Source organism: Apteryx rowi, unplaced genomic scaffold, assembly GCF_003343035.1.
Source record: "Apteryx rowi isolate R43461 unplaced genomic scaffold, aptRow1 scaffold_372, whole genome shotgun sequence".
In the NCBI taxonomy this organism is placed as follows: Eukaryota; Metazoa; Chordata; class Aves; order Apterygiformes; family Apterygidae; genus Apteryx; species Apteryx rowi.
This window is the reverse complement of record NW_020450219.1, coordinates 803,871-816,444: the sequence shown is the minus strand read 5'-3', so window position 1 is coordinate 816,444 and position 12,574 is coordinate 803,871. Positions and strand designations below refer to the sequence as shown.

At 40.1% G+C, this 12,574-nt stretch overlaps 1 protein-coding gene across 1 annotated transcript in view; it reads left to right on the top strand.

Annotated features, from left to right (window-relative positions):
• Positions 1–11,190, top strand: part of FAM124A (family with sequence similarity 124 member A) — a 44,045-nt gene extending 32,855 nt beyond the window's left edge. The window contains exon 4 of the mRNA XM_026073672.1: positions 10,369–11,190. Coding sequence (XP_025929457.1) covers positions 10,369–11,190 — 822 coding nt within the window. The remainder of the gene's footprint in view (positions 1–10,368) is intronic.
• The last annotated feature ends 1,384 nt before the right edge of the window (positions 11,191–12,574 follow it).

Here is a 12,574-nt window from a genome sequence, read left to right as displayed (position 1 = left end):
CAAGTTACCAGTGCAGCATGGCCTTGAAAAGAGAAATGCAGTCCTGAGCATATATGAGACGTAGTATCCACTATGGAGTGTGGGAAGTGCTTGTGCCATTGCAAAAGACACTGCTGGCCTCACCCATGTGCAGTTCTGGGCCCCAGAAAGGTGGCGTCAGACAGGAGTGGTACAGGGAGGGATCACACCTTGTGTGCAGGGATGGAGAGACTGTCTTACAAATAGAAACTGAAAGAGTTGGGCGACCTGAGCCTAGCCAAAGTAAGTTTGAGGGGAGCTCTGACTATTCTCTAAAAATATATCAGAAGGTAAACAGCAGGGATGGAAAAAGGCTATTTCGCTTAAGTGACTCTTTTGGCACAGGAAAAAAAAACTGGCAATAAACAGATTTACGCTGGCAGTTATTCATATTGATGGCCAACTTTGTAACAGCTTCCCAGTAGGTGCAAACAAGTTAATACCTTAATTTAAGACAGGATGATCATCAGTTCCATCAGTTCAGGAAAAGGGATTATATGATGGAGCATGGGCTATAGGAAGCACTGAATTTGGTGCTACATGGAGTCTTTGTATTGTTTTAATTCATTCTGAGTTAAAAACAAATTACAATATCTACTTTTTAAAAGTGAGGTACAGGAGTTCTCACAAAGTGTATCTATTAATAATAATAACTTTCATCTCTTCCCAAATATGTGAATCCAAACAATGACATCGTAATATTTTTCAGCCTGCACATTAGTTGGTATTCAGTAATCGACAGAATATTTTTAATTGCTGCATATTGATGCTATGCCTCTCTACAGATGAAAATTAGCAATTATGCCTAAAATGATAGATTTACATCTCCTTTTAATAACGGACGGTGTTTAATGTTTGAAATTTGAGTATACTTCCATGATTAGACTAACAAGATGTGACTTCTGTGTTTTTCTTGGTGTGCTTACAGGGACTGGGATACTTGACAGCAAGATTGATCCATGTTCTTAACCATTTTGCAAATGCAATTATCAAGGGGCTTAGATAAAGTCAGTGCAAGAGAAAATAAAGTTATTCGTGGGCAGGACAAGTCTGTTTAATATCAGAGTCCCTATTCCTTCATTTGCAAGAAATCCCTTCAAAATTATTTTGTCACAGTATCTTTTCCATATCAGCAAGTTAACACTGAGGATCTATATGTACCTATATACCAAATGAAGCGAAGGGATGCACCTCAGTTGATTTTAGCAGGAGCATGGCTTAAGAACATGTCTGCATCCTGGAAGAAGACACCCACATTGCTTCACCATTGCTAAGCCCAGAAGCAGGGGCTCTGGGGAGCTGCTGTAAGAGCAGTGGGAAAAATATGTGAACAGAGTAGCTAAGAATATACCATGTACTGCTGGTTTTATAGGTCTTGTCCAAATTCCTGGCTGCCTGTGGGCATAATCCCCGCAGAGACAGCTGAAGTGCTAATGAATTTGCACAGCAGGCAGTGCAATGTGGGAAGCAGGAAAGGTTAATAACTGATGAGTTAGCTTGGCCATGCATGTTTGGGAAGCAAGGGGTAATGACCAGAGAGAAGAAAGAAAGTGCACAGATGGCCTCCTTAAATTAGAAGGATGTCTTTGGACAGGGTAGGAAAGGTACAAAAAAATAGCATTTTGGCAGTATTTTCTAGATGCTCTGTGTGTGTGTGCACATGCACATGCAGACATACTTGGGGGGTGGGGAGAAAGGCAAATGAATATCTCACCTAAGTAGTGGCTCAGTGCCTAAGCATAGGATGTACTGCCATTTTAGATGCCTGAGGGTACCTGGGACACCCAAAAGAGGTCTGGCAGGCTAGACCCAGGACCCACAGGAGAGCTGTGCCCTCCTGGAATGCCAGCAGGCAACCCTAGGGGATATCAAATAGTACCTAGCACCTGCCTTCAGGCACCTAATTGACTCCTGTAACAACCAATTTCATGCTGAAATCCTTCCTCCTCCACCATTTCCAGCAGCAAGGAGTGGACAACATTGCTGGAAAGCCAAGAGAAATAAAAATCCTGGGTTCTTTGCCATTAAAGATTATACTGATGACCCTATACTGTTTATGGTGTGGATATTTTCTGTCTAGTGTTGCTTTATAGAATATCATTGAAATAATAACACAAAAGTTAACTGCCTGCAGGTTTTAATTAGAGGGATTTTTAGCTGAGTTGCTGAGGGAGTCAGGCAACCTTCTGATTACATATACTGGGGAACTGTATTCTTGAGTTCAGATGCAGTATAATCATGTTCAGAAAACATGGTTTATTAACTGAAGCTTTGGTTTTGAGAAAACATTGCCTGTGGACCTAGCCATTAAGTCTCATTAATCTGCTGCTGTGCTACCTGCAAGCTCAGGTCTCTACTACCTTGGAGATTTCTCCAACGTTTGGTGTACGGAATGAGTATCCTACATCTATGGTCAGGCAGTATTCATCCACTCATGGTTTCATGAGGTGAACTACAGTCATTTATGTATTAGCTCAGTATATAATTGTTGAATATGTCTGGCATAGAGACGTACAAAAAATACAAAATACAAAAATCTGTGGTGGCAGATGTATGCCATCTGTATGCATAAGAGCATTCTGTGATAAGAATTTGCAGTGCAAAAGACTTGAAGATGGGAAGTAGCATGAAGGTTATAAGCCCAAGTGGACGTCAGCAAATGTGTTATACAGAAAAAGGAATAAAAAATTTATAGCTGAATACCTCTTTGTTTATTCAGTGTAATATATACAGGTGGCTATGAGATTCATGCTCTTCTCTTCATCCCCTTTTGTCTGGGGCCATGAAGAGAACGTAGTTGCCTTTATTTCCCTCAGCTTACTTAAAACATATACATATCTACATGAAAAGTATAATCGTTGTCAAACCTCACACCCGCAATAGCTGAAAGCAAAAATCAGGAGCAAATTATTTTTCCATGGTGCCCAAGTGGCCGAATGTATTTTAGGCTGAGAGAAGGGAATGGGGATTGTGTCTTCTTACAAAGTACTGGAGACTGACCTAGCTGAAGCAAGGAGCTGGGACAAGAGGACTCAGAAAATGCAGAGAACACCCTGTCTTAGATATATGGGCAGCAGGAGTAGGTGTTACGTAGCTGCTGAGGGTCAAACTAATTACTGTACCTGAGGTCAGGATAAAACTCTAACTTTTCAGCTCCCAACCCCAACTCAGACTGAGGGAAACATTTTACCTTCCTCTGCAGCATGAGGAAAGCTTTGCATCCCAGGCTTATCTTGGCCAAGGAGAGCCAAATCCTGCAGGCTGAGGGGCCACTTCCAGACATTTAGGGGACAGATCAACATGGTCATGGTTGCATTTACTTCAGTTGACCTAATAAATGCTGTCAGACCTCTCCTGAGTCTGCATTTCCTTTCTCTCACACAAAGCAATATTTCCTCTCCTCCCCTCAGCCTCCAGTTGGGTCATCCAGCATTCGTATGATTTTGATAAAACATGTAGATAGTCTAGGAGCATTAGTCAATCTTCAACTGTTATAGAAGCCTGGGGCTTTGAGGCACCTAAGTGTCCTGTGTGCCCTGCCTGAAGCATACAGCAATTTAGTCTCAAGAAAACTGAAATGCTTTTGTCTAGCTAAAGGGTCAGTGGGCTTAGTAAAAGAATGACTTAATGATTTGTGAAGTGATAAGCAGAAGATCAGACTAGATGATATAATAGACCTGTCTGATCTTAAATTCAGTTAAATTACATAGTCCCTGTTACTCGAAAGCATCACCAGCTACAGACTCTGGGAAATAAATGAAAGAAAGCACAGTTCCACTGTTGTAGTCTTGAGTCACTACAGTTAAGAGCAAATATAAGAGAGGAGGAGGAGCAAGTAAACCAGGAAGCAGAAAAGGCAAAGAGGAAAGACAAAGACGGGAAAAGAAAGTGCACTGTTACAGGGAACAGTTTGGTCTGTGAGAAGAAAAATGGAGATGAGAAAAGAGTTGCAAGTTTGCTTAAATTAATAGTTCAGATAGAGCAGATTTGAACCCAAAGAGAAAAGAAAGGCAGGAAGAGCATAAAGGACAGAGAAGAATGTGTAGGAGGAGCCTTTACAGACATTACTTTTAATTTCTGTTGAAACTGGTGAAAATGACAGATTTTGGGGATAAAAATTGACTCAGTCAAGGCAGGTGCCTAAAAATGAATTAATTAATCCAAAAGTCTAATACTAGTCTCCTGTTTTTAAAAATCTTGCACTCTCAGCATTTTTCCTTTCCTTTTAGTGCCTTAGGAGTTTGATTCTTCTTATTGCTAATGGTTGTTTTTGGTGGGGACACAAAATCCTGAGCTGAAGTCATAGTAGCTATCTCAAACAGGAAGGGATTTTTCAATTGTTTTTCTTCATCGCAAGATACTTTCTCTATGTCTTTTCTTTTAGGCAATTATCTTTCATGGCATAGCAAGATCTCTGATGACTCGACCTAAAATACATCCAACAAAAACTATTGACATATATAGTGCTACAAGACACCCACCCATTTTAGTTTTGTAAACATAGTACATGCCACTTTTAAAAATATATTCAGTTCAATTTTAAGTTGAATTTGTACATTTTGTCTTTTGATATTCTGCCCTTCTGAATACATTTTGCCTTTTGAGTAAGACCTGTTAAGGGGGCTTCATTATTTTGTGTTCTTTTGAGGTATGTGACCTCAGTTTTGTCAGGAATCTGTGACTGTGATTTCTCAAATCTGAGAAACTGTGATTTCATCAACTGTATTTAGAGCTGGAGAGGAGCAGAATTCAGGATTCCTGACATCTGGTCTCTCGGCTGTTGATAACTGTTGTCTTACATTCTTTGCCTGTGTATAGACAAATCAGTAAGTCTTCTCTGGAAGATAAATAAAAAGAAATTAATGTCTTGTCAGTTTTTCACTAGGAAAAAATTATATTGAAGACTAAACTCTGCCACTTTTTCTCAAATTGAATTGTTTTTTATTTATGGATCAGTCCCAGTGGTTTAAAGCTGTTAAGCAAACGTCATCAAACTCCTGTTGAACAAGGCTGGCAAAATCTGATGGTGATGTCATTGCTGTAATGACTGTCTGACTGGGTTCTGATCTCAGCTGAGGCCTGTTGGCAATGCTTAATGCAGATAATGTACAATAAGATCGGTATCTGCTTTCTTTAAAAGCAAATAACTTAAAATAGACTACACAAGCATTCATGAATTTTTCTCATCAGGTATGGGCAGCCCAAGGGAAACTGAAAGTACATTTCTGTGAAATTCTCCCCAGGTTGTTTATTGAATTTCTGCATATTTGTCATGAAATTTTTCCACAGTATATTGTAATGTACAAAGACTCTAAATCCCTCCAGGCTTCACAAAAATTTGTGCAGAGATTATAAATGAATATCAGATTAGCACTAGATGAAAAAAATTGTTCTAGTAGAGAACTAATCTGTTCAATCAATAGCCATTTTTGCCATGCATATTTATGCAAAGGTCTGACATATCTCTCCCTGTATTTTGAATTTCAGTTCAGATCAGTTTTTCAGATGTGGTAGAAGCTTGTGTCAGTGGTACATCAGTTTGTATCGAGTCTTTGTTCTGTCAGATGGCTGGTCCCCTTTCCAGCATCTCTACCACTCTCATTTCTGACAGGCAGCACAGCTATACCAGGCAGTGCTTTCTCAGGCTGCATTGAGGTAATGGCCAATGCAGAAAACAAACTATGAGGAGGCTGAAGATAAAGACTTATAAGAAGAAGAATTAAGAAAAATTAAAGCTGATAGAACTGCTTCCAAAGTCAAAGGAAGACTCACAGAGGGGAAAAAAGCCATTCTGCTAAAAAGAGTAACTGAGTGTGCATGATAGTCTTTAACACACAGAATCCTGTTTTGCTATTTTCAGCACCCCAAGACCCAAGCAGCAGTGGAAGATCAGCATTTTCCATTTGTTTGTCATTGTTTCTCCTGTGAACAGTCACACAGGGAAATGCTGTTTGGTTCTTAAACTTCATAGAATTGTAATGCACAGTATGATCAAAATAAAGAGGAGCAATAACGAGAACGTGCACACTGTGTGCTGCTCTCCATGTACAGTTTGAGGGTAATATGAAGGAGCACAACCTATGGCCTTGGCACAGGACTAGAGGCTGGTTTTATATGAGTTTTAATCCTGGCTAAAACACTGAATCCTCTCTGTGATCTCTGACAAGCCACAGAATGTAGATATAGAGAAGTCTTATTAGTCCACATAATCCAGTTCTGCAGAATATAGGATTAGCCTGTAATCTCCATTCATTAGTCTATCCTCCAGTCTTTCTTGTGAGATGGAGCTTCTGACACTCTACCTGTAGCACAGTTGTGCAGTCCAGCATCCTCACAGTCAGGAAGACTTTCAGTTACATTGCTTTAAGGCTAAACACCTCCCCCTATTATTTCAAGCATGCATTCACCCTTTCCACCCATATCATGAAGAGCAGCATTGGAAAACAGGTCTTCTAAATCATAACTTTTTTAAACAAAAAATGATCAAGGTAAGCAATTCCTGCCATAAACAGAGCTGTTCAGAAATAAACTGCCTTAGTGACATCTCCCAGCCTCTCCTGCCAGGCCAACTGGACTGTGACTCAGTAGCAGGAACAACAGCAAATACCTTGTACAAAATAAAATGCTCTTATCTGTCCACAGAAATGTGAAAATAGCTAAGAAAAAAGTGTTAAAAGTAACCAAAACCTAAAACATCTGCCTTATCTAAAGTAGACTTTTCTTCTCAGTTTAAGTATATTCCAGTTAGGCCATGTGCTTAGAGCTATTCAGCTGCATGGGGCAGGGTGCCTCTTCCAAGTGCTGCCACTTAGAACTGCATTTCCCCTCTCCTTTGAGTCTCTACTTTTATCTGCATCTTGGTTAGAAAGTTCCTATTTAAGAGCCTTCAGGGTTTCTAGCAGAGGTGATCTGTCTCACCTTATCCATGTATCCTGGCACTGACCTGCCCTCTGCTCCACTTCGCTGCAGGCAATGCCTCAGGTAAGCATCCTTCTGAGTCCTGGTAACTTGGTCCTTCCTGTAGTCATTGTGTTGCATATCTACACCAAAACTAACACAAGCTCATTTAACTTGGAGGATCTTTCAATATTAGAAAGAGCTTAAAACACCTATTCTTATGTCTGTGCTTTATTCACACATGAGTTAAGAGTTTATCTCTGTTAATAAATCACATGCCCAGGGACATTCCTGGGCACTGAAGTCCCTGACATGGAAYGGCACATGGGTGTGCTTGCATGCCAGACGGGATATTTCAAACAAACACCTACGATTAGGCAACTGTATCAGACCCAGTATTTCTCAGTAGCTTTTGAGAGACCAAATTAATTACTTGTTCTTTGGAACACGTCAATAAAAAGTTATGTCAATAAATAAGAACAATAAATTAATACCATCACTTAAATGCATGAGACTTATACCAGTGTCCAAAATATCTTTGCATAAACCAAATCAAAATAAACCTATTGGAGTTATTTCTGTAGGACTTGGGTTCAGCTCCAAATTGTAGTCACCTAAAGTGGTGTCTAACTGCAGATATTTTTGTGTGACCTACACTGTGGCTCACATTGTAGTCAATGGATATCTGGTCAGTACAGTCCAAGGATCTAGAGAGCAGTTCAGCTAACGAGATACAGGGGTCTCCTTTAGGGAGAGCTGAATTGCTCTCCAGACTCCCTTAGCTACGTTAACTAAACAACTAAATCCTACCTATGATGTCTGTGGGCTGTTTTACATATACAGACAAACAGTGTGGTCTGTTCAAGATAAAGGAGAGGCTTTCGCACTGCCCCTGAACTATTCCTCCTGCAAGCGTCTGATCTGTCCCAAAAGTTCTGTGTTTTCTGGTACAGCTTTGTCTGAGCTGCTGCCAGTGCTTTTGACCCCAAAGGCCTTACCTTTGCAAGGGAGTTCAGAAACAAGAAGACTGCACTTGCTTGGAGTATTGGGTTCTTTAGGTGCTTGATGGGCTGAATTATCAATTACATATGCTTAAACGCAAGACGATAGCATAAAAACAAGCCATGGCCAGGCAATCCACAATCCTCTCTCTGATAGCTAGAAGTATATAGTACTTTTATCAGTTGATCAAGTGTAGTGATTGATCCCATGTAGTTTATCTGCTATCAGAGCTACTACACAGAAGAGATAAGAACTCTTGCTTAGTGCAAAGAGCAATATAATAAGGAATGATTTCTTGTACAAACACACCAAAAGAATGGGGTGGCTTGTTTGTCTACTTCCAGCATATAATACTCTTTTGGGTTATCCAAAAATGTCTTTGGTTATGAAACAGCTGGTATTTTCTTCAGGGACACAAGTCTCTTATTTTGCTGAGGAATTTCTAAAACAAATCAACTCACCTATTGCATAAATAAAATAATGTTGCGCATAGAGGTCTAAATTCGTTTATAGTAATGTTTCATTAAGAATTTGACTCATTTTATTTGACTCTTKCACTCTTGATTCTTTGTCAGTTAATGAAACTGCTACAGTACTGTTGTTAATTTTACTCATGAATTCATTTAATTCTTTATGGCATTAAGGAAAGCAACTTATTGTATTATGCAAAAATAGATTATAAGTTAACATACCTCATTAAGGACACATTGGAATATATTTATCTACAATGCCTAAGTGAAGTCCTAGGTTTTGGCTGTCCTATCAATCACCTCTAGCCGGCAATCACAAAGGAGCAAAAATTTTTTACAGATGGTGAAAATTCTTTTTTGCCTATAAAATCAGTGCAATAAGAAAAAAGGATAAATATGACAGATCTGTGTCACTAAGACAATGCAACGTGCACTAGCAGGATGCCATCAGCAGCAATGTAGGAAACTCTTTTAGAGACGGGATTAGAAAAAACCTCCTAGGTTGCCGGGTTTCATCCCTTTCTGTCACATCATATAATCTCCTGTGTAAACTGATAAAGCTCCATCTTTATCTGCTGCTTCCAGCAGAAGGTTTTTGCACTTCTGTTGTGATTATAAACCTTTTTTTCTTTTGCAGTTTTAAGTTTTTTAATGGATAGTTCATTCATTCTTATTTTTTTCTGTGCCTACAACTTTTTCAGTTTGAATTTATTCTTTTTTTTAATATGGGTGACTCGCATCATGTGCAGCATTCCAGATGAGACCTTACTGGTGTCCTACATACTGCATTAATACTTACTTAAATCACTTGAGATTGCCTGGAATCATGTTTCTCACAGCCTTGTCACTTCCATAGCACGTAGTGACTAAGATACCTTATTCTTTCTCATCTGTTGTTTCCGACTGACAAGTTTTTCTCCATGGTTGAGATTATAGTTAATTCTCAAGGGCATGATCTTGCACTTTGTCCCATTACTTCCCTTCCTGTTTGGAACAAAAATCTAGAATTTTGTATCATGAGAAATTCCAGCAAGAGGAATTTTAAATGAATTTTTTAAAATGCAAACTCCTGAAAGCCTCGCAGAGATATTTGAGATGGAGAAAAAGGTCATGCTTACTTGAACACTAGGGGCTCATTTGAGTTGCCCRCACAGCCATGTATAATGCCGTGTGAAATACTCAAGGCCATCTGGCCCTCTGCTGCTGAGGGCATTGGCTCCCCATTTGTCACAGCTGCTAGCTTTGCGCAGCTTCTGAAACATCTGGCTTGTAGACAACTGAATCTTGCCCTGGGAGTGAGATTCAGGTCCAGATTCCGATCGTGACTGTCAGGTCTCTTTAGTCTAGGTATCTACACACAAATTAGATGTCTAAATCTCTCCTTTTAGTCAYTGGGAGCTAGTTAACACAGCAAGTGGGTTCTAGAGCACCATTCAGCTAACCAGATGTGAAGGAGAAAATGTGAAAGAGGTAGTTGAAAGGAATGATGAGTTCCTGTTGAGGTGAGGGAGAATGAGGTTGCTATGCTAAAGGCTTTTTGATCTTTCAGAGGAAAAAATAAAATCATTTGCACCACAGTAAAAAAGAAATGAGAAAGAATAATATATAACATACATTTCTAGTCTCTTCATTTTTGTTCTTTAGCTTCCACTAATACAGTAATGTTGGAAGACAGAATATGAATGAATCAGAATAAATCCATAGTGAGTGAGAATTCCAAGCTAGTGTAATTCAGCCTGCAAGGCAGGGCTTCTCTACCATTTATTCTTGTTGTCTTCAAGGCTCCTTATGTAAATATTTGGGATGTTGGCAGGGTGCTTTCTCTTTGTTATTGAAGTGAAACATTTGCTGTGAGCATACTGAATGAAGTCTGCTTCGTAGTTATTTGCAGTAACAACTCTGCAGTGGAGACTTATGGTTGTAAGACTGCCAATTCTGCACTGATATGATCTTTCTTCTTTTCTCCCCCTCCCTGCTGCAGCAAGCACATAGTTGGTATAGGAAGTCTGCAAAGCAGAACAAGCTACTGTATCCATCTGTGTCAACAGGTTCCCGCTTCACCCCTTTGCCAGCCTATCTTCCTCAGAGCCACCAATCTGTCCCTGAGCAACCAAAAGAAATGGGTCAAAACAAGGTGCATCATGCAAATGGCCTTGGTCATTATCTTGGTTTCTCTCAGCAGGACTTGAGACACAGTGATCAAGGGGACTTCACACGCAGATCCAGCAGTGCCTCCAGCATTTCCTGGTCATTTCAACGAAGCAAGTCTCTGTTCTGCTTGCCCACAATGAGCTCCTCTTCAGCCTCAGAGACTTTTCATTTCAGTGAACCGTTTCACTTTTTAAGTACTGGGTCACCTGCAACCAGGTTAAAAACATGGAGATGCAGCCCTAGGCCTAACATCGATGACTTAGAGGGTGCACAGGAGACTGATGTAGACACAGGGAGGAAACTGTCCTTCTCAGATCTGTCTGTGGTCTCTGCATACTCTGCCCTTAATGGATTTTGCAGTGACTTGGAAGCCTCTCTTCCCCCACAGAGGCAAAATATCACTAAGACTAAACAGGCTGCTACTAGTGGAAGACCTGTATCCGTCATGTGCAATACCTTTGAGCCAGTGGGTGGTTCATCGCCTTCTCTCTCTGAACGGTCTTCTAGCTTATTCGTGTCATCTTCAGTTTCACCTTCAGCATCTCTCTCCAAGGAGCCCAAAGAGTACTTGAGATCAACCCGTTGTTCTCTGGATGATCATGGTAGTGTTTGCCAAGCTTCACCAACTAATGAAGAAGAATTTTACATCTGAGGTTTCTCTACCTTACAACTTCCAGGTTAAATGTGTTCTGTTTGTGAATGACAGCAATGGACCCACCTTGAGCTTGCAGAAAGTTCCTCGCTGAGGAGAAGGTGATACAGCAAAGCATGCTAAATATTTGAAGAAAGCACTTAGATCCCTCAGAGATGGGTGTCCCTGAAAATGTACAGTAAGGCAGTCTGAGGTGGGGCCAGTACCTTTGTACTGGAGAAGAAGATCTGCACAGAGGCTTGTCCATGGCAGTGCATGATAGATAGCTTCCATAACCAACCTTTGGACAGATGGTGAAGGGAATGCAAGGAAAGGCACATAATAATCCAGTTTTCCATTGCAGAAACTGAAGAGGGATTTGTGACACCAAACTGCTTTAACTTTTCTGAGAAATTCCCTCAACTCAGAAATGATGGGAGTAGAAAGGGGCCTTCTTTCCCCTTTACAAGTTCCAAAGGCAGCCCTAAGCAGAGCAGGTCCCAGTAGCATGGATCCAGTAAAGTCAGACAAGAAGACACCTTCTTGAAAGATTTCTTCTTGAAAACCTTCGTGTGAAGACACACATGCTTTCAGCTAACCTCAGAGTTTACAGTGCTGAGGGGGAAAAAACCTTCATTCCTTCCGCAGGGAAGAGGGTACTCTACTGTATCTCTTACTTTGACAGTCCAGGTTGTGGAAAGTGCCAAGAGGGACACCTTGTAGAACATTTTCTACCCATTCCCTCAAAAAGCCCAGCCTTTCCAATGGGAAGGGAACAATCTGGCCTCTTGTTTGAACCACTTGTGTAGTCAATGATAAACACAAGTAAATGATGTTTACTACTTTTAGCTCAGGCACCACAGAGTTTACCTATTTGGAATACAAAACAAGTAAGATAATCCACTGTTTTTATATATCAGTACAGCACCAGTTTCAAATATACGGCAACTCCCTATTTTTAGGGAGTTGTTATTTTACTGTTAAAAATATTTCATGCAGAAATTTGTTCTTCATATTTCCAGCCCAAGGTCACTTGTTTCTGGGCAAAACACATTTCTACTCAAATATATCTATCCAAAGGGAAAATAGGTCAAATTTTATGGGCTCTGGCTTTTTAAGTTATATTTTTAAAATTTGCATTCTTGATAGCCTGTTTTGCTCCAATTAATTTTGTATTTTAAAAAAAGCAGGTAAAGAGCTGTTAGTATGACAAATAGCTAAGTACCTTCAACACGATTTAAGTCAGAGTGCATCATGCATGTCCTAAAAACTTAATTTTGTGCCAGACAGATGTGACACTGATTGCAGCTGTGGTCTAGGCAGTAAGAAAATTATGATATTAAAAGGTGTGTGTACAAAGCTGTATGTAATCTATATACAGATGCAGATGTTGAAGACATGATAC